Here is a 19,152-nt window from a genome sequence, read left to right as displayed (position 1 = left end):
TGGCGACTTTTGGAGAGCAAATCAAAACCGTTTTAGGCAATATATATTTTTCTGTCAACTTGATTACCCGTGAATGCCCTTTACCTTCCATACTCTAGAGTAACAATTTACTGAGGATAGATAAAATAACGCACTATCTATTTGTGTGTTATCGTCGATAAATTATCGATCTATAATTGAAATTAAGGATGACAGTCTTTAATAGACACTTAATAAAATAAAAAAAAATCCGATCCACAAATTCCTTCATTTTCCCCCTAAAAAAAAGCACTTATTTCTTTGGCTGTCACAGAGGTGTTCCCCCTTAAAGCGTAGTTCTTTTATGCCACTTTTTCTTTACTATGCTTAAATATGTTTTATAAATCCATTTCAAGACTTTAATTAATAATAATATAGTAAATTGTTGTATGATATGCCTGGTTTTATTATAAAAGCGTAATAGTTAATATTATTAATTTTATAAATTTTCAAATTTCCATTTGAATCCAGTACTGGATCAACTTAGTAAATACCTTTTTCAACATTTTTGAATCACTCCAATGATATTTTAAAGACACAAATGTTTTTCAGACACAAATTCACAAAGCGTTAGAAAATTTAGTAGATTTATCGAATCATAATAAAAAAAACCAGTATTTCAGGAGATTGAAACTAACTTCCGTTGATCTCAAATTTCAGTAGAGTTGGTATTACTGGTTTAATTATTTTTCACCTAAAAATTTTAAGTCCGCAGCTGGCCTCTTGTGCACCTCTCAGAATGAAATTTAGGATCCGCCCCTGATGGAGTTAGCGACCTTCTAGCGACTTTTGCAATTGGCCCTAGCGACTCAGATTTATTGGCGTTGGCAACACTGCCTCGGTGTGAAGAGCACTAGTAAATGATGTAGTCATCTGTACTTCAGTCAATAATAATAATTTTAAAAAAGTTGCATCTGGAACACTGCATGGAGAAACAGATGAAAAATAAGAAAGCAAAACAGAAGAGTTAACAAAATATAGAAAACCAAACAAAAGAAATCCAAAAAATGACAAAGAAACATATGCGGCTGTAGAAAAGCAAATGAACGAGTTAACGAAGCGACCGAATTTAATGAATTCGACGGGCGACACCGAATGCCATCGTATTGTAATCATCGCTGTTGAGCTCGATTGTTAGAAGAAAATTATAAAGATTTTTGCCACAGTACAGACATTTTTACTTGAAGAAATACATGGAGTGTAATTTACTGAATATCTAATTAAAACAAAAATATAAAATAGTTCCTTATGTTGGTGGGTTGGACGGGATCGCTGAATCTAAATGCGCTAAAATTGAATTGGAAAATTACAACTTCTATACAGAGAACTCGTATCAAGGCTAATCGACGGAGCAAAGAATATTTTCTCAATAAACCTTAAACAATTGTGTGCACCTTAATCGCTAAAGGGAGAAATACGCAAGAATAGCTTCAAAATGTGGATAAAGCCAAAAGAAATGCTTATGCCACCAGCATTTTGGTAAGTGTAAAATAATTCAATGAAATGCATACTAAATAGTAAGTCTTTTCCGAAGAAGCGTAACAATTCTGTCCATTTTTCTACGTTCTAAATGTTTAAGAACTCCAAATGTAAAATGGAGCGTTTTACACAATGTGTAACAATTTTTGCATATCGACTTTTTTTTATATGTAGCTATTTCGATTAGAATTTTTTACGCAGCACGCAAATAGAGTAGCAATCACGGTTCTGGCAGCGAATGCAGGCACAAAGGCATAATTGTAAGCAAACAGCTGCTCTAGTGTGACTTGCTGGTGAATTGTATGTGTGAAAAGTATACACTATTCCGTAAGTTGCTATTGGGTTTTTTTTTATTGGACGCACTTCGTGTTATCAGGAAACCACTGAACTCTGACAAAGCTCTGTTTGTATGGCATTGTCATTTTCTTTCATTAATCATACATACATACATATATTGTCACAACTTGTATCACTTTAATATTATTTGCATTAATGTATTTATTATTTACATTAATGTATTTATTATTTACATAAATGTATTTATTTGATTTTTTAAGGATTGATGAAATGCAGTCGAAATATTTTGTGCTACAGAAACGGCGTGGCCACGGAGAAACGCGTAGCTTCACCTCACTCTTGGTTAATACATTAGATAGTGTTTGGGACACAAAGCCGCCACCATATCGCATCTTACATCAGACTCCAAATTCGGAAGTGTACTACGGTAAATGCACATATTGCCTATTCAATGCAAGTAAAATAATTAAAAACTGTTATTAACAAAAATAGCTTATTATTAACAAAAATAGCTTATATTGGTTTCCTTTAGACTTTAAGTTGGATTGCATCTTACTTACGCAATCGGTGATGAATGATTGTTGTCGAGTATGTTAGATATTTACATTTCGTTCTAGGGTTCCGAAAGTAGTATCCTCGTCCCTTGGTTTTTCTTTTGTTTATCAATGGATTTAGTACATGTTTTTCGTCAGAAAAATTTTAGCTTTATGCGAATTCCATCAAGAAACTGAATGATTCTCAGTTGATGCAGATCGATATTGATATCGTAGCAATTGGTGTGTCGAGAATCGCATTTCACTGAATGTAGGCAGGTGTTTCTACGTTTGACTTGAAAGTTTACCTTCATTAATCATTAGTTTTTTGTTATTTTTGTTTTTGTTTTTTGCTTCAGCTGAAATTTCACTGCCCCGTATACGCTGAAGCCTTTGTGTATGGCGCTCGTTCGTTTTAGGCTTGAAAACATTTCTTCAATCTGGACTCGATACTATGCATGCCATGTTGCTAGTGTTGGGAGAATCCAATTCAGTAGACAAATAAATAAAATAATATTGAAGCAATAATAGTAGAATGAATGAATTTAATATCAAAAGCAATTGATTTGAATCGGCGGTTTCGGGTGTACATATGAAAATTCATACCAGTGGTATGAAATTCATACTGGAAGAGCGTCATAAGTAAAAAATCAAAAACTCGAGAAAAATGGATTCAAAAATTTTCAATTTACTATGCCTCCATAAGTAAAAGCAAATGTTACCGGAACTAGCAACACTCCCCGTACATGTATGGGGAATATTTTTGCTGTTAAAACAACATCAACACATTTCCATCCATTCCCAGCCGGTTCTACGTGCCGGAATGACTCGGATTTTTTCCGACCAGGGCTGACGCCTCTGTGAACTAGCCCTGCCTAGTGCGTTGCACCTCACCCCTCCTCTATTGTCACTGGAGGAGCCTAAGCACCAAAGCTGCTCCAAATACTTATCCTTAAGTCTGGCATCGAGCAACGATGGTGCCATCTGAAAACCTGCTCGGACCTAAGGCACACGTAGTAGACCGTATAATTTGTGGCCACATACTACTCTCACTATCAGACGCCTCCAGCCTTGCGCCAGTGCCTCCAAGGTTCCCGAAACGTGCACTTTAAGATCTTACACCAGTTAAGGAGTATAGTAGAATACTCGCAATTAATTTCTGCTGAGGGTGCTATCGCAGGGCCATCCTTGGAAACACTTCGTCGTGGCTGAACGACCTCCCAGCCACGTTAGGAAGCATCTCTTTGACTTAACTGGCGAGATCCAGGAATTTACAAAAAAACTATTGGACCCCAAAAGGTTGTAGACAGGCTGTAAACTGCATTCATCGGAAGCCTCTTATCACCTTTTTAAACTCCCGCTGCTTGATCGCCGTCATTCGAGCCTAATCACCAACATATGTATGCTACAATAACACCAACACATTTCCATCTAATGAGATACCGTCATCGAAAACGGTTTCTTATTTTGACAATAGGATTAACTTATAACTCTTTTTGTTTTGATGGGACCCAAAAATTATTTATACTTTTTTAAATAAATTTTAATCACTGTCGCACAGGGAATGTCGCATAATGAATGCAGCTGTAAAATAATAATGAAAATGGCTTTATTGTTTTTCAATACATTTCCGCATTGGCCTGAAACAATTTTCAAAGCACTTTAGCCACTCATAAATGATCAGCATCCCAAAAGTTATTTTAAGAAATTTAATTGCCTCAGTGCCAAAAATATGTGCTGTAGTCATAAAAAATGCAGGTTCATATATAAAATATTGAAAAGTTGCTTAAGTTATGCACAGCTTAAAACTGAGTTAATTTTGTTTTGTGGTTGTATTTAATTGAGAAAGAAGTTGCTGTTGTTTTGGTCATTATATATTTTTTCGTACTCATATAAGTAATAAATAAAAATTATAATACTTACCGTTTGACTATTTTTTTCATAGTAAATAGTCAGTTTATTGAAACCGGAAAAATAGTGTGCCAAGACTTTCGAATTTGCTTCCATAGTTATTCCCAATTTGCGGATTTGAAAGGCTCGATTATTTTTTTCAGTTCCGTCCAACGATGCTCAATTGGGTTTAAGTCAGGAGACTATGACGACCATTCTAATGCATTCACTTTTTCTTTTTAAACCACTCCTTTGCTAATTTTTATGAATGCTTGGGATCGTTATACTGCATAAATTCCCATCTTAGAGGCATTTCTTATCTTGCATTAGGAAGCATCCAATAATCTCAAATAGTCTACCACACACATTTTATCTTTTATCCAAAATATTGGACCTACTCTTTCCTCCGAAAAGCATTCCGACACACATTTAGCTCAGTTTTAAGCTCGTTTGGTGGCAAAAAGGATTTAATTTTGGTATAACGTATGAGTTTTTTGTTTCTTCAGCGATATAGTCGTTTCGAAAAATTGAAGTACAGTGTTTCAATAATATTTTCCAACAGTGCACAATTGCTCATATGTATGTACGAGTATATTCTATAGTACATTGTGTAAAATAAGTACCCGGAATTAAAAAAAAAACACATTTTTTCATATTATTCATCATTATTTGTTGGATCGCCTTCAAAATAGGCTCCTTTTGAGCCGATACAAATATTCCAACGAACAACCCAGTCATCCATGGCCCGCTGGTAGGCCGGCGCCGGGATGGCCTTCAGCTCCTTTAGCGAATTTTTTTTAATGTCTTCAATCGACTCAAAACGCCTTCCCCGAAGTGGCAATTTTAGTTTTGGGAAGAGAAAAAAGTCACAGGGTGCGAGATCTGGCGAATACGGTGGCTGTTCGATAGTATTTATTAAGTTTTTGGTCTTGTATTCGCGTACAATCAAGGCTCGGTGCGATGGCGCGTTGTCGTCGTGCAGAATCCACGAATTGTCCTTCCACAATTCGGGCCGTTTACGGCGAATGGCTTCACGTAAACGCCTTAAAACGGATAAATAATATTCCTTATTAACCGTTTGGCCCTCTGGAAGGAACTCAGAGTGCACCACGCCTTGGTAATCAAAGAAAACCGTGAGCATAACCTTCACTTTTGACCGGCTTTGGCGTGGTTTTTTTGGATACGGCTCGTTCTCGAAGCGCCATTCAGACGGTTGCTGACTGGTTTGCATATCGTACTCGTAGACCCATGTCTCATCACCAGTTATTATGCGTTTCATGAACGTAGGGTCCGTATTAGCTCGGGAAACCATGTCTTCAGAGACCTCCTTCCGATGCTCTTTTTGCAAAAACTTGAGCTCTTTCGGAACAAGTCGAGCGGCGACGCGGCGCATGCCCAACACACCAGTCAAAATGTTTTGAGCGGTCATGTGAGAGATGTTAAGCTCACGACCGATCTCTCTGGTACTCAAACGACGATTTTCAAATATAATTTTCTTAATTTCTTCGACGTTTTCGTCGGTCGTAACGATCGATGGTCGTCCGGAGCGAGGCAAATCTTCTACCACTTCACGGCCCTCTTTGAACGTCTTGTACCACTCGTAGGTTTGTGTTTTGGATAAACACGAGTCACCATAGGCTTCCCGCAACATATTTAATGTATTGGCACACGTAACTTTTGTTCGCAACGCAAAATTTAATGCAAACCCTCTGCTCCACAAGTTTATCCATAGTAAAATTCGCCAAGTAAACAAAAGATCAACTCACTTTGACTGCAGAATAAAACACACTAAGTAATAGATCCCGTTCTAATAAGGCTTGTGCATTCAAGGACATGTGTACCAACATGAAAAAACCAAATTTGAAGTGTCAGGTATTCCCGGGAGAGTTTAAATTATAAATTCTGGGTACTTATTTTACACAATGTATGTTATACAATTTAATATTGCCTGCATTTTCGAGTAGAGCATTGATGGAAATAAACTATTACTAACATGGATTATTGTATTACAAAAAATAAAAATAAGCCTTATCAAAAATACCAGCTGCAAGCCTATTATGAACATACATATGTATATATATTTATGTATATTAGAATATAACAAATGGAGGGATAACCCTACATTTTGTGAACTTGCAGTTTCAAAAATCAAACCCCGTACGAATTTGAAAGTGGCATGAATCTTTTTGGTTCAGAAAATTAAATATTGAAAAAGTGTTGAAGTCGTATTTTTTGTATCAAGGATATGTTTTCTATAGAAAGCACACATTTTTCATTGAAAATATGGTACTATTGAAACTTAAAAGCTTATGAGTATATTTAATAACAAGTAGTTAGAAAAGCGCACTACGTTTTTACATACATTTGTACATGCAGTGTTTTACCTTTACACCTCCGCTTGATAGAAATCGCGATTGGATTGACGCAAGAAGAGATCGTTAAAGATTGGGAATGGCTGGCTGAGCACCTTTTCAAAGTTCTCAATGAAATGGAGAGTGAAGAAGAGATCACCAACTTTACCATCTGTAAAATTCAATCTCTTAATGCACAAAATAATAAAGATGAATCGGATGAATCGGCCAATTTCAAAGTGGCGGCATCGAAATTTCAGCAACTTTTCGAGATGCCGAAAGAAGAACGTTTAGTTAATACGTATGCCTGCACGTAAGCTATTTAGCCATACTAATTTTTTTATATTGATTGAATAATTTTCATATTATTACTTTCAGTTATGTCAAGAATAAAATACCACATCAAGGCAACTTATACATTTCGTTAAATCACATCTGCTTTTATTCATATATTCTGGGGAGTCAAACAAAGCGTGTAATCCGATTTGCGGAGTTGGAAGACATTCAGAAATATGGACAAATTTTATATTTAAAAACGGTTAATAATATGGACTATAATTTTACCTTGATAAAAGATGTTAAGGAGGCCCATGGACTGATTGAGCAGCTTAGCAAGATGGCTATACAACAAAGAATACAGGTACATTTTTTGCCTCCGAATTAAGGAAGTAAAACCTCATATGAATTTAATTATGTGTAGTGTAATCACCGGCTGTCTTCGTCTGGCATCTAACGGTAGGCCCAGGAAACTGGCTGTTTCGACGGGTTGGGTCCAGAGGGAGAGAGATGTTAGATGAGTGGGTTTGATGGGGCATGTGAAGAGGTGGTTAGTGTCATGCGGGGTGCCTTCACATGCCGAACATATGTTTAGTATGTCGGGGTCGATTCTGGATAAGTAGGAGTTTAACCTGCTACAGTATCCAGAACGTAATTGTGCCAAGGTTACGCGTCACTCTCGGGGAAGCTGGAGCTCTTCGTCTGCAATTGGTGGTGGTTGGACTCCGATAACGGCATTCGGGGGTCGGGAGCTTAGGAAGGTGGTAAGGTCTGTACACTGTCCGATCCTGGGGTGGTCTGTCTGTTTTGTCCAGGATCTCGTCCACGTAGTTGAGGAAGTGCCTCCTGCTCGTCGTGCAGGTGTTGTATGGGGGACATCAGGAGACATCCTGTCGCGGTCCTAATTGCAGTATTTTGGCAGGTCTGGAGCTTCGTCCAGTGTGTATCACTGGTTCCAGGCGACCAGACAGGCGCAGCATAGTTAAGAACCGGTCGGCCTATTGCTTTGAAAATCGACAGCAACATTTCTTTGTCTTTGCCCCAAGTGCTGCCGGCACGCGACTTGAGGACCTTGTTGCGATTCTGTACTCTCGTTGCAATATCGGTTGTATGCGCCGAGAAGGAGAGCAAGCTGTTAAAGGTGACTCCCAATATTCTGGGATTGTTTACCGTCGGTCTTGGGGTATCATCGGCGTGTACCTGAAGTTGCAGCTTGACCTCCTTTGCCCAGGTGGTAAAAAGGGTCGCCGTGGATTTAGTTGGAGAAAGTTTTAGGTTTCTCGCAGTTAAGAAGCGAGAAAGGCGGGCGAGTTAGTCGTTTACTTTTGTGCATAGACCATCAATGTCATTGCCCAACGCCATTATCGTGCAGTCGTCGGCGTATGAGACCAGTGAGACCCCCTCTGGTGGCTGGGGGAGTTTCAAAATGTAGAAATTAAAAAGCAAGGGTGAAAGGACACCACCCTGCGGTACTCCCTGCTTTATTTTTCTCTGTTTTGACGTTTGGTCTCGAAATATCACCGACGAGTGACGACCACTCAGGTAGTTCGCGGTCCACCTCTTCAGCCCTAGCGGGAGTGTCGACTGTAAAATATCATCTAGTAGCGTGGCGTGGCTGACTGTATCGAAATCCAACGCTACTAAGACAGTCCTCTCGCAGGGGCGGTTTTGTTGTAGTCCGCGGTTTACATGGGTGTTTATGACGGTGAGTGCCATGGTGGTGCTGTGCACTCTACGGAAACCATGCTGATTTGAGGCTGGAGTCAGATGTTCTGTAAGGAGTGGGAGTAGAAGGGCTTCAAGAGTCTTCACTACTGGCGAAAGGAGAGTTATCGGACGATAGGACTCCCCTTGGTTGGCGGGTTTCCCTGGCTTCAGTAGTGGGACCACTCTCCCTAATTTCCACTTATCAGGAATGATGAGAGTGGCCATAGACAGGTTGAAGACCTTGGTGAGAAATTCTACTCCCAGTGGACCCAGCTTTTTCAGCATCGCCGTGGCCGAATCGGTTTTTGTGTGACTACCATCTCCCAATAAATAAATAAATAAGCACCCAAACAAAGGGTGTAACCCCCAATTATATATGTACATAATATATATATATATATATTTATAGGACCCTGATAGCCCAATTGTTGATCATGATGCATCAGCTTTTCATCGTTTGGGACGCAAAACATCAAATAAACCTGGACTTTTACGTGATTTAACAGCTCGCCAGAAATCTGAAGAGTATCGCAGCTATTTTCGTCTACCCCAGACCGAAATTATTGATGGCCAAATAAAGGGTTTGTTTTCAAATTAAATTACGTCTTTAAAATTGATATCTTCATTTTCTTGGGTAAATATTTTTAGCCAATATTTGGACACCGTATTCAAAGCGCTATGTTGGTGGAAACATTTACTTGTCTAGGAACTTCTTTTGCTTCCGCAGTGACGTACCCGACCTTGTCAGCCTGGTCATTCCAATGCGTAATATTAAAGTATGGTTTTAGAGAATTTCATTTACAAGAGTGTATGTACTAATTTTAACGGTATATTTGACTGTTGCAGAGTGTAGAACAGAAAAATGATGGGCCACATCGATATGATAATCAAATTGTCCTACATACAGCGGAAAATGTTCACTTTGTGTTCGCACAAATTGTCGACCGTGAAGTGTTGGTAGAAAAGATTAGCGAACTGCTGTCGCAATTTCATGTGTAAGAAGATTCATTTGTAATTACCTAAAGTATTGTATTCACTTCTTTTACATAAATTTGGCAGCCCTCTTAGTCGCGAGCGTGCAAAGTATGACATATCCTGGAGCAAACAGACAGCCTTAATGAATTCATTCAAGACTAATTTAAGTGAAGAAATGTTGAAGATACAAGAGCAGAAGGTAGATTGAACACTTTATGGTTTATAGTCATATTTCTGTATATCTTTCATAGCTGTCACGCTGGGAGTCACACTTCCGTGATTTTGGGCGCGGTACTTCTATGTTTCGTACAACAGAAGTTATCAATTTGATTGTAGAAGGCATTCCAGATAAATTGCGGCAAGAGATTTGGCTAATGTTTTCTGGTGCAATACATGAGAAGGAAATGAACCCTGGGCTCTATGAAGATCTGGTGGAGAAAGTATAATAAAGACTGATAAGAAAAAAAATAAAACTTGTGATATTTATGTACAATATTTTTTCTCCAGGCTGCGTGCATTAAGCTATCCTCTACGCACGAAGAAATCGACCGCGACCTTCATCGGTCGCTTCCAGAACATCCAGCGTTTCAACATGCGGATGGTATAGGCGCTTTGAGACGCGTTTTGCAAGCATACGCATTACGCAATCCACAAGTGGGTTATTGTCAATCAATGAATATCGTATCTTCAGTATTTCTGCTATTTTGCGATGAGGAAAATGCGTTCTGGTTGCTGGCAAGCCTTTGTGAAAATTTGCTACCTGACTACTACAAAGACAAAGTTGTAGGTGCACAAATCGATCAGAGTGTCTTAAATGAGCTCGTTGAGACATATTTGCCCGAGTTACACAGTCATTTGGAGCAGTTGGGTATAATTCGTATGATCTCAATATCATGGCTTTTAACCATTTTCATAAGTGTAATTTCCTATGAAAGCTCATTACATATAATCGATTGTTTCTTCTACGATGGTGCCAAGATAATTTTTGTGGTACGTACAAATTTGAGTAAATATTTTTTAATATATTTTAATAAATTAATAATCATACAAATATCATTAAAATTTCCGTTCTACTCAGATGTTAAACATATTCACTTCTCCACAGATCGCACTGCAAATTCTGGAATGGAATTGCGAAAGGCTACTCAAATGCAATGACGACGGAGAAGCCATGGAGTTGCTTTCTAATTTTTTAGACGGAATTTACAATCCACAATATCAGCTACCATCACCATTTGATAAGCGAAAAGCTAAAATACAACCTGTGCAAACGCTCATCCATGACGCGTACACGAAGTTCGGCTCTAAAATCTCTCAACAGAAAATCGAAGAATTAAGAAATAAACATCGACGCCTCACCATACGCCAATTCGATATTGATAATGAGAATACGATTGTAAAATTCCACACAGATAATATGTATTTCGACAAAGAGGAACTACATCTACTTCTCACCATCATCCGAGAGGAAAAATCAACTCCACGCAAAGTTTTACAGCAAAAAGCGCACTCTGCACTTGGCGGGGAATCGCCAATAGTGTTACCGGCAACGGGAGGTGTTGGCTATGCGGATGGGCATTGTAGCCGATCTGAATCGTACAGCGTTGATTTTGAAACATTCCGTGCACTATTCCACGAGCTGACGCCATGGCGCAACTGCGTGAGCATCGATTTAGCCGAGAAATTGTTTAGGGTAAATTATTTTACATTCATCTTTTAAATAGCTAATTTTATATAATAACGCTAAACAAATTTTGAAGTACTTCATAAACAAATTTAAATTTGCTCGTGATGCTTCAAAAATAAGAAACACCTATAGTTTTAGTATATCGAATGAATAAGAAAATTAATTCGGAGCTAAAGAAGGCAATCACTTGTTGAGTTTTTGTTTTTGCCGATACGAACCTCCCAGAATAACTCTAAGGCAGTGAACATTTCAACAATAAAAAGCTTTCAAGTTGGACTACATATTGCCTTACATTATTATATAATACAATATATTAAATATGTATTTAAAGGATGCACTTTTAATTTGAATTGTCGTTTCCCTGTTTGTATATTATCAGCTGACAGACAAGAAAAGTACAGGTGCGATTCAATTCTCCCAAATTATAAATGCATTGGGTTTGGTATGTTCTTGCAAATACACAGAAAAGCTTAAACTGCTTTACATATTGCACCTGCCACCATTGCTTTCGAAGGCTGAGATTGAACAGGTCCGACGTCCAAAAGCAAAGGCCAAAGAAGATGCTGAGGAGGCCATTGAAGCTGAAGACTTCTTCGGGTACATAATATAAATATTTCTACATTTTACACCTGAATATATAAATATTGTATTTCTCTTTGCTAGCGATGATCCATCCGAATCGATCGAAGCACTCCCGTCGCCCACAGATAACAACTTCGACGATGACGAATATGCGCTCATTACAGCTACAAAGCATTTGCATTGTTTGGCAGGCCTTTCGCAGCCATCATCATCATCGGGTATAGCTGGGGCAATTAATGGAGAACGTTCATCAACATTCTATGTCGATCTGCCACGTCAACATGTTGCTCCCATGGAAGTGGCGCGTTCGCAGAATGGAGCAACGGGCAGCAGCACTTCGGATCTTATTGGCAATGCCTTGCGTCATCAAGGACGTTTCGAATCGACTGACACATTTTCGGATATTTCCGATTTGGGTGCTGCTAAAGTGACACCGCCTCAATTAAATGTAGAGACTATTTCAAATTTTTCCCAAATAAGTGATTTGATAATGGCTACAAGAGTAGATCGCGCTGACTCATCGACGGACACAAAAAGTTTGGGTAGTTTAAGGCATTTGCTTGATCAACCTGATGATGGAAATGCGCCCAATAAGAATATACCCAACATGAAAAAAGCAAACTTCCAATTCTTATGGAGATCGCTTGTGGAAATAATAGGACAACAAGACGAAGATATGCGCAAAGCATGTAAGTAAAACCTGTGCTAAAAGAAATGTAAACCGGAGGAAAAGAAAGGTAATTCTGATTGAGTCTTAGTATTTACCGATACGATCCTCCAACAGAAATTCGATGCCAATGAATAGTCCGTCTGTGTGTAACTTAACAGCTGCTGTACACATGGCATTACATTATTATTGTTAATAATATTGTTTTTTTTTTTTAATTTTTAACCACATCTCACTCTCTCCCCTTAAATTCTTAACTTGGTCTGGTCAAAGCCGAATAAAGTTAGCTTTTGAAAACGCAATCTTTTGTGACCTATTACATGAACAGTTTGATGATCTTTCTGCAAAGCCCTCGAACACTTTCCAAGGTTAGTTGCTGTTGTTGTAGCAACTTACAGCTCCCTGCTTAGTGCTGTGAAGCCATCAGTCGTCGTCAATCTCTTGTAACAGTAAGTCCAGGAAACAGACTATTTCGACATTGTGGGACCAAAAAAAGAAAAAAGGATTAGATGAGTAGATTTTGACGGTATGTGGACAGGTGATTAGGGCAGAAAAACGGTAGACTCTTTACTCCTGTACTTTTTTATTTGTCCTTTTGGCAAAGCAAATTTCCTTCACTATGCCCGTCCTAACATATGACGCAGAAGCTTGGACGATGAGATGAAAGATTCTGCTGATTCTGTTTGAGAGAATGATTCTGCGGACGATTTTTGGATCTTCGCACATTGGTTACGGCGAGTATTGCAGGCGATGAAACATTGAGCTTTACGGCGACATAGACATAGCTCAGCGAATAAAGATCCAGCGGCTACGTTGGCTGGATGAATGGATACAAACGCTTCGGCTCTGAAAGTATTCGATGCAGTATCAGCTGGTGCTAGCAGATCAGATGGAGCTGTAAAGATCAGGTGGGGAAGGACTTGGCTTCACTTGGTGTGTTCAACTGGCGTCGGTTAGCTCGAGGAAGAAACGACTGGCGCGCTTTGTTAAACTCAGCCAAAGTCGCGTGAGTGATTATCGCGCCAATCAAGAAGAACAAGAACGCCTAATATCCCGTCTGTTATTCGCAGGAGCTACTCCCTCGATGTCACTGTTATCTTTTTGAATATATCCTAAAATTTCCTTTGACATAGCAGAGGATCAAATGCCAATTAATAATATTACGGGCTTCGACTTTTAAAATAAGAATTACACAGGCCTGCGAAATCTCGCTTTTTTACAGTTTCTAAAACCGCTATGGGTGTTTTCTGAAGGTTTTTTTATGCTGAAAACGAATATGACCTTGAAAATGCTCCAGCACGTCAGGATTTTTGGCAATTTGAGGTTAAATAGTCAAAAAATGCAGATTTTGGCCATATAAAAAAATTTTTTTTTGAGCAAGGTAAAGTTTTTTTTTAATTTTCCACAACGGCATCGCAAAGTACTACTCTTTAGCTTTAAGGTCCTTTTTTTTAAATATTTTTACGATTAATATAATATAAAAAAAGTTATTCTATTTTGAATTGGAGACTTTTAGATAGGCAAATTCAACCTTTCTAACTCTCTAACGCCCCTGTAAAGGGCGAATTACTTTTTCCAGAATTACAAGGTTCCAAAAAAATATGTGTACATGTAGCGTCGATTTGAAAGTTTACGTCTGAATTTTGTTTAAGGTTTTGATCCTTTTGCACATTCTTATGGAAAATCGGCATAGGAAACTATGTTGTCTTTACATATTAGATTTATGATCTGTTAAGCAGTGCTATTTAAAAAAAATGGGAACAGTGGGGCGAAAGGGCTAAGTCCTCAATAGAAGCATCGTTTGGCTTTTTGCGTAAAAGAGCCAAAAATACTCATACCAGAGGGATATAGCGGGATAAAATGTGCGACAAAAATATTTGTCATAAAATTCTTTATAAGTTTTTGAACTCACCAAAGCTCAAAACTCAAATTAACCGCCAGATATACGGCTAAACGGAAAATGTATAATTTCGTTAGTATGTATTAAAAATATTGTCTTCAATGTATGTAAGTTACAGTTTCGGTCGCCGTAAATGGACTTGGGCGTCACTGCCAATCGCTTAGCTCGGATTCGAAACCCACTGGGGGCATAGAATACCAACTGCTAGAAAACGTTTTTGCTATATTATTAGCGCTCGGCCTCAGCAGGTAATGGCAAAAAATTGTATTTCTGTTATGAAAAAGCACCTCATAAAAACCATCTGCAGTTCGGAGGCGGCCTAAAACTATAGATCCCTCCATTTGTGGGACAACTTCAAGTCACAAATTGGAGGAGGAACACATGGCCGGGCCTAAGAAAGAAAACACGTTTTTTTGTTCAAAGTTAGCTTCATTCATCAACGTAGTTTCCATCAAGAACATCGCAATCATTCTAGCGTCGCTCTAGCATTTCAATACCACTTTTGTGAAACGATTTATCTTTTGTCTCAAAATAGGCCAAAGTTTCAACGATAACCTCTTTATTCGAGCGAAATTTCTTGCCGGCAAGCATTTTTTAGGTCTGCGAACAGTAGTCGCTAGGAGCCAAATCTGCTAGTTTTGCCAGTGTTTTTATTGACTTGTGACAGAGCTTCCACTTTGAATATAGCTTTCTCATAGTCAAATGCTCATGCAATATAAAGCCAATACAATGTCAGCTAACTCACGTAACTTCACTTTTCGATCATTCAAAACGATTTTGTTGATTTGTTTATGTTTTCTGGTGTTACCGCCTCATTTGGACGTGCACTGCGTTGTTCATCATCGGTGTCTCTACGACCGCAAACTATCATTTTATTGCTATTTCTTATAGCGGAGTCCCCATAACATTTTTCAAGCCATTGCTTCGCTTTAACGGTTTTTTTTTTCGTTGTAAAATCAAAACACAAAATTCTTTTTGATTCATTGTTTTGAAAATAACAAAAGTAGCGTCAGTCTTAGCACGAACTAATGAGTAGGATATCATGAAATTTTAACAGCTGTCTTTTAAGGTTAGTATTAACTGAAAAGGAGGTGAATGCAATAAAACTAATGCCATCTATGTGTTAGGCCCGAGACTTTTCTGCCCATGTGTTATATATGTATATACTTTTTAGGGTTATAAATTTGGGTTTTATTTAACTTTATGTCATTTCATAATAATAACTTTCAATTACCCGAAGTCCTTTGATAAATTTTCTCAACGTTTCATTAATAATCATTATTCGTACCATATAAAGGGTGTTTTTTTAGAGGTTAGGTTTTCAAGATGAAATAAAACGTATATAATTTAATGTTATGGCAAAGAATTTAGCTTTATTATAAAGATAAGGGTTTGCCATTATGTTTTAAAAATGATTTCGGGCAAGTGGCCGCCGCGGCTGGCTCGAATAAATTCCAGCCGAGAGGCCCAATTTTCGACCACTTTTTGCAGCAATTGGGGCCGTATGTCAGCAATAACGCGCCGAATATTCTCTTCCAAGACGTCAATCGTCTCGGGCTTATCTGCATAGACAAGCGACTTCACATAGCCCCACAAGAAATAGTCCAGCGGTGTTATATCGTACGATCTTGGAGGCCACGCCACAGGTCCACGGCGCGAGATAATGCGCTCACCAAAAGTTTCCTTCAATAAATCGATTGTTGCGTTGGCTGTATGGCATGTAGCGCCGTCTTGTTGGAACCAAAGGTCGTCCACATCAACATCGTCCAATTCAGGCACGAAAAAGTCATTAATCATGGCTCTATAGCGCTCTCCATTGGCTGTAACATTATGGCCGGCTTCATTTTTAAAGAAATATGGACCAATGATTCCCTCTGCCCATAGAGCACACCAAACAGTGACTTTTTGAGGATGTAACGGCGTCTCAGCAATGGCTTGTGGATTATGTTCACTCCAAATGCGACAATTTTGCTTATTGACATACCCATTCAACCAAAAGTGAGCTTCATCGCTGAACAAAATTTTCTTCGATGCGTCGCGCGAACCGAACCATTATTTTCGTAATAAATTTGCACGATTTGCAAACGTTGATAAGATGTAAGTCTATTCATTATGAAATGGCAAACCAAACTGAGCATAAATCAAGTTACAGACCATCTACGAAAAAAGTAGTGCCAACTTGAAAACCTAACCTCTAAAAAACACCCTTTAGTTAAACCTGTCACATTGGAAACCATTACTTTATAATATATGAACTTGCTTCCCTCTAGGTTAAAAAGACCGCTACTAAATTGTTTTAGCAAAATAAAAATACATCATGCATTTTGTAATTTTAGATGAAAATCTTCTGGAACTTGGTAACAACAATATGAGGAAAGAGATCAGCTTGGATAGCTTTACTCAGTTAAATTTGGGAAGCGGCGATGAGGTTCGTGTTCTCTTACAAACCATTTCAATCCATTTATAAAATTAATTTTCCTCACTTCCTTTCACAGCCTGATAGCAATGGAAACCCAACCACGCCCTCCGCAGATACCAACGCAACGACTAAACTCTTCCAAGCCTACGAAGAGGAATTGAAGCAAAACTCTTCTGGTGCAGGCCGAGCAAGCAGTAGCAGCGACAGCTCAACAGAGTTTGACAGTTGGGAAATATCCATAAACCAGTTCATTGCAACCGTTTTGGCAGTCACTTCAATAGTTCAAGGCTTCTATCAGAAAACACCAATTAAAGAGAAAATAGAAAAGATGCAAAAAAACCGTCGTAAATGTGTTATCACAAATTACTAAGTTCCAAAAAGGATTCGTCCCGTTGACGAACAGGTATTTGAAAGTCGAGTGAAATAAAAAAAACGAGAATTGAGTATTCATAAATATATAATATTATTTGAGTGATTTCCTAAAAATATGCAGTTCAAATAACTGCAATATAGATAAATACACATTAATACATATTATATTGCATACGTACTAAAAGTAAAACAAATATAAATGCCCGTAAACTTGCTTAAACGGAAACACTGTTTTAAGCGAATTTGTGCGAAAAAATTATATATTACTTCTCACATTGGCAAATCACATCTCGAATTTATATGCATGGGCTTCAACGTTAAGCTTCCGTTTCTATTCGGCTATAACGTGTAATAATAATTTAAAATTAATTGTAAATGCAGTAATCTGAAGAAAATCACTGAACAAACGTTTTTTGTAAATCTTGGCCGTTCTTTTGTTATTCTTAATTTTTCAGTAGATCATTGCAGTCTTGATATAATCATTCATTGTTTTAGCCTTAGAACCATAAAAAATTCTTTTAAAGTTGCATTGTTATAGAAAAAAATATACATTTTTCCATAAATCTAAATTAAAAGTAATACTGTTTTACAATGTAGGCCTATATGTACCTACACATGAAGAAAGGTTATTGTATTATAATGCGCGAGAAATTTATACACATAGGCATTCATACATAAATAATCGTATGTATTAATAGTTAATCAACCAATAAATACACCGATACATATAAAATGTAAGGCAGATTTTTTTCTTAAACGCTTGTAAGTTTGTGTTTTCATACGCTGATTACTGTCCAAATTGGTGAGAAATGTTTTTGGTAAAATAATGCTAAAAGTGTGTATTTTAAATCACGAAATATAATGGAAGAAACTAGTTTTGTTTAAAAAGTTTCAATAATATTTCAAATAAATCAAAAAAATTGTTGAAGGGCCAACATTTTGCCTTCGTTAGACTATAAATGTTATGCCACTTAGTATTTGTAAATAATTTCGGGCATCAACCAACCGGTTTTTTCAATTGTTCCATTTTTTTCAGCTTAACCGACCTTATCTCGCTGATAACAAGTGAATGTTTTATATTAATGTGGAAGCTAATTATTCGCTTAATGCGTTCACCAAACAGTTAGTAGGTTATGAGTCATCTATAGGTAAGTTTTGCTCTTTTACTAATATTCTGTACACTGAATCACTCATTTGGAAATAAATTTCCTCGATGCTAATTTACCAAAATATGCTGACGAGAAGAAATGTGAGAGATATCCCTATAGAAAGTTCGATTCGTATACGTTTAAAAGAAAAACACGTATTACCAACAAAACCTGGTTCGTACAAATCGTAAAAAAATAGTGCCTTACCGTTTCAGATGAATATAATATTGTATATATGGATATATGTAATATAAGTATATCGATTTTTTTAGGAGCTTGAGAACATAAAATGGTAATACAAAACAGAAAGATTGTCAATGGCCTCTACGGTGACTTAAATATTGCAATAAATCGATTTTTAAGCGCGCTGTATGGCAAGATTTGTCGTCTTGTTGAAATCAAATGTCGTCGATGTTTATCTGATTAGTTTTTGAAAACAAAAATTCAGTCAACATGGTTCAATAGCGCTCGTCATTCACCGTAACGGCAGCTCCTCTGCCGTAAGGGGTTATATACAGTTAGAATTTTCAAAAAATCGATTTGTTTTAATTTTTTTTTTTTCTTAATATACATATATTTAAGAATACACACAGAAAATTTAATATCGTTCCGGTGAATATTTTCTAAGTTACACGCAAATTTGAAAAGGCGTTTTCAAACTTTAAAAGATTTTTTCTCAAAATGGTGTTTTCAAAGTCGGTGACCAACATTACTCGAAAACGGCTGAACAGATTAGTCTCAAATTTTATCACGAGCTTCTTAAATATATTTTTTAGTAATTAATCGAACATTTTCTCTCACCGACAAATATTTTTTTTTACAAACAATTTAAGGCCGAAATTTTGGTCAAA

The 19,152-nt window shown here is 37.5% G+C and overlaps 1 protein-coding gene across 1 annotated transcript; it reads left to right on the top strand.

The window, feature by feature from the left end:
- The first annotated feature begins 884 nt into the window (after positions 1-884).
- LOC129241822 (TBC1 domain family member 9) lies at positions 885-17,891 on the top strand. The gene is made up of 15 exons (XM_054878345.1): positions 885-1,497; positions 2,055-2,221; positions 6,623-6,881; positions 6,947-7,208; positions 8,961-9,132; positions 9,200-9,327; positions 9,398-9,546; positions 9,611-9,725; positions 9,778-9,966; positions 10,034-10,516; positions 10,632-11,219; positions 11,593-11,810; positions 11,877-12,484; positions 16,699-16,790; positions 16,858-17,891. The coding sequence occupies exons 1-15, from the start codon at positions 1,454-1,456 to the stop codon at positions 17,149-17,151; spliced, it is 3,768 nt and encodes a 1,255-aa protein (XP_054734320.1). The 5' UTR covers positions 885-1,453; the 3' UTR covers positions 17,152-17,891.
- The last annotated feature ends 1,261 nt before the right edge of the window (positions 17,892-19,152 follow it).

Source organism: Anastrepha obliqua, chromosome 3 (assembly GCF_027943255.1).
Source record: "Anastrepha obliqua isolate idAnaObli1 chromosome 3, idAnaObli1_1.0, whole genome shotgun sequence".
Classification (NCBI taxonomy): Eukaryota; Metazoa; Arthropoda; class Insecta; order Diptera; family Tephritidae; genus Anastrepha; species Anastrepha obliqua.
This window is presented reverse-complemented; position numbering and strand designations above follow the sequence as displayed.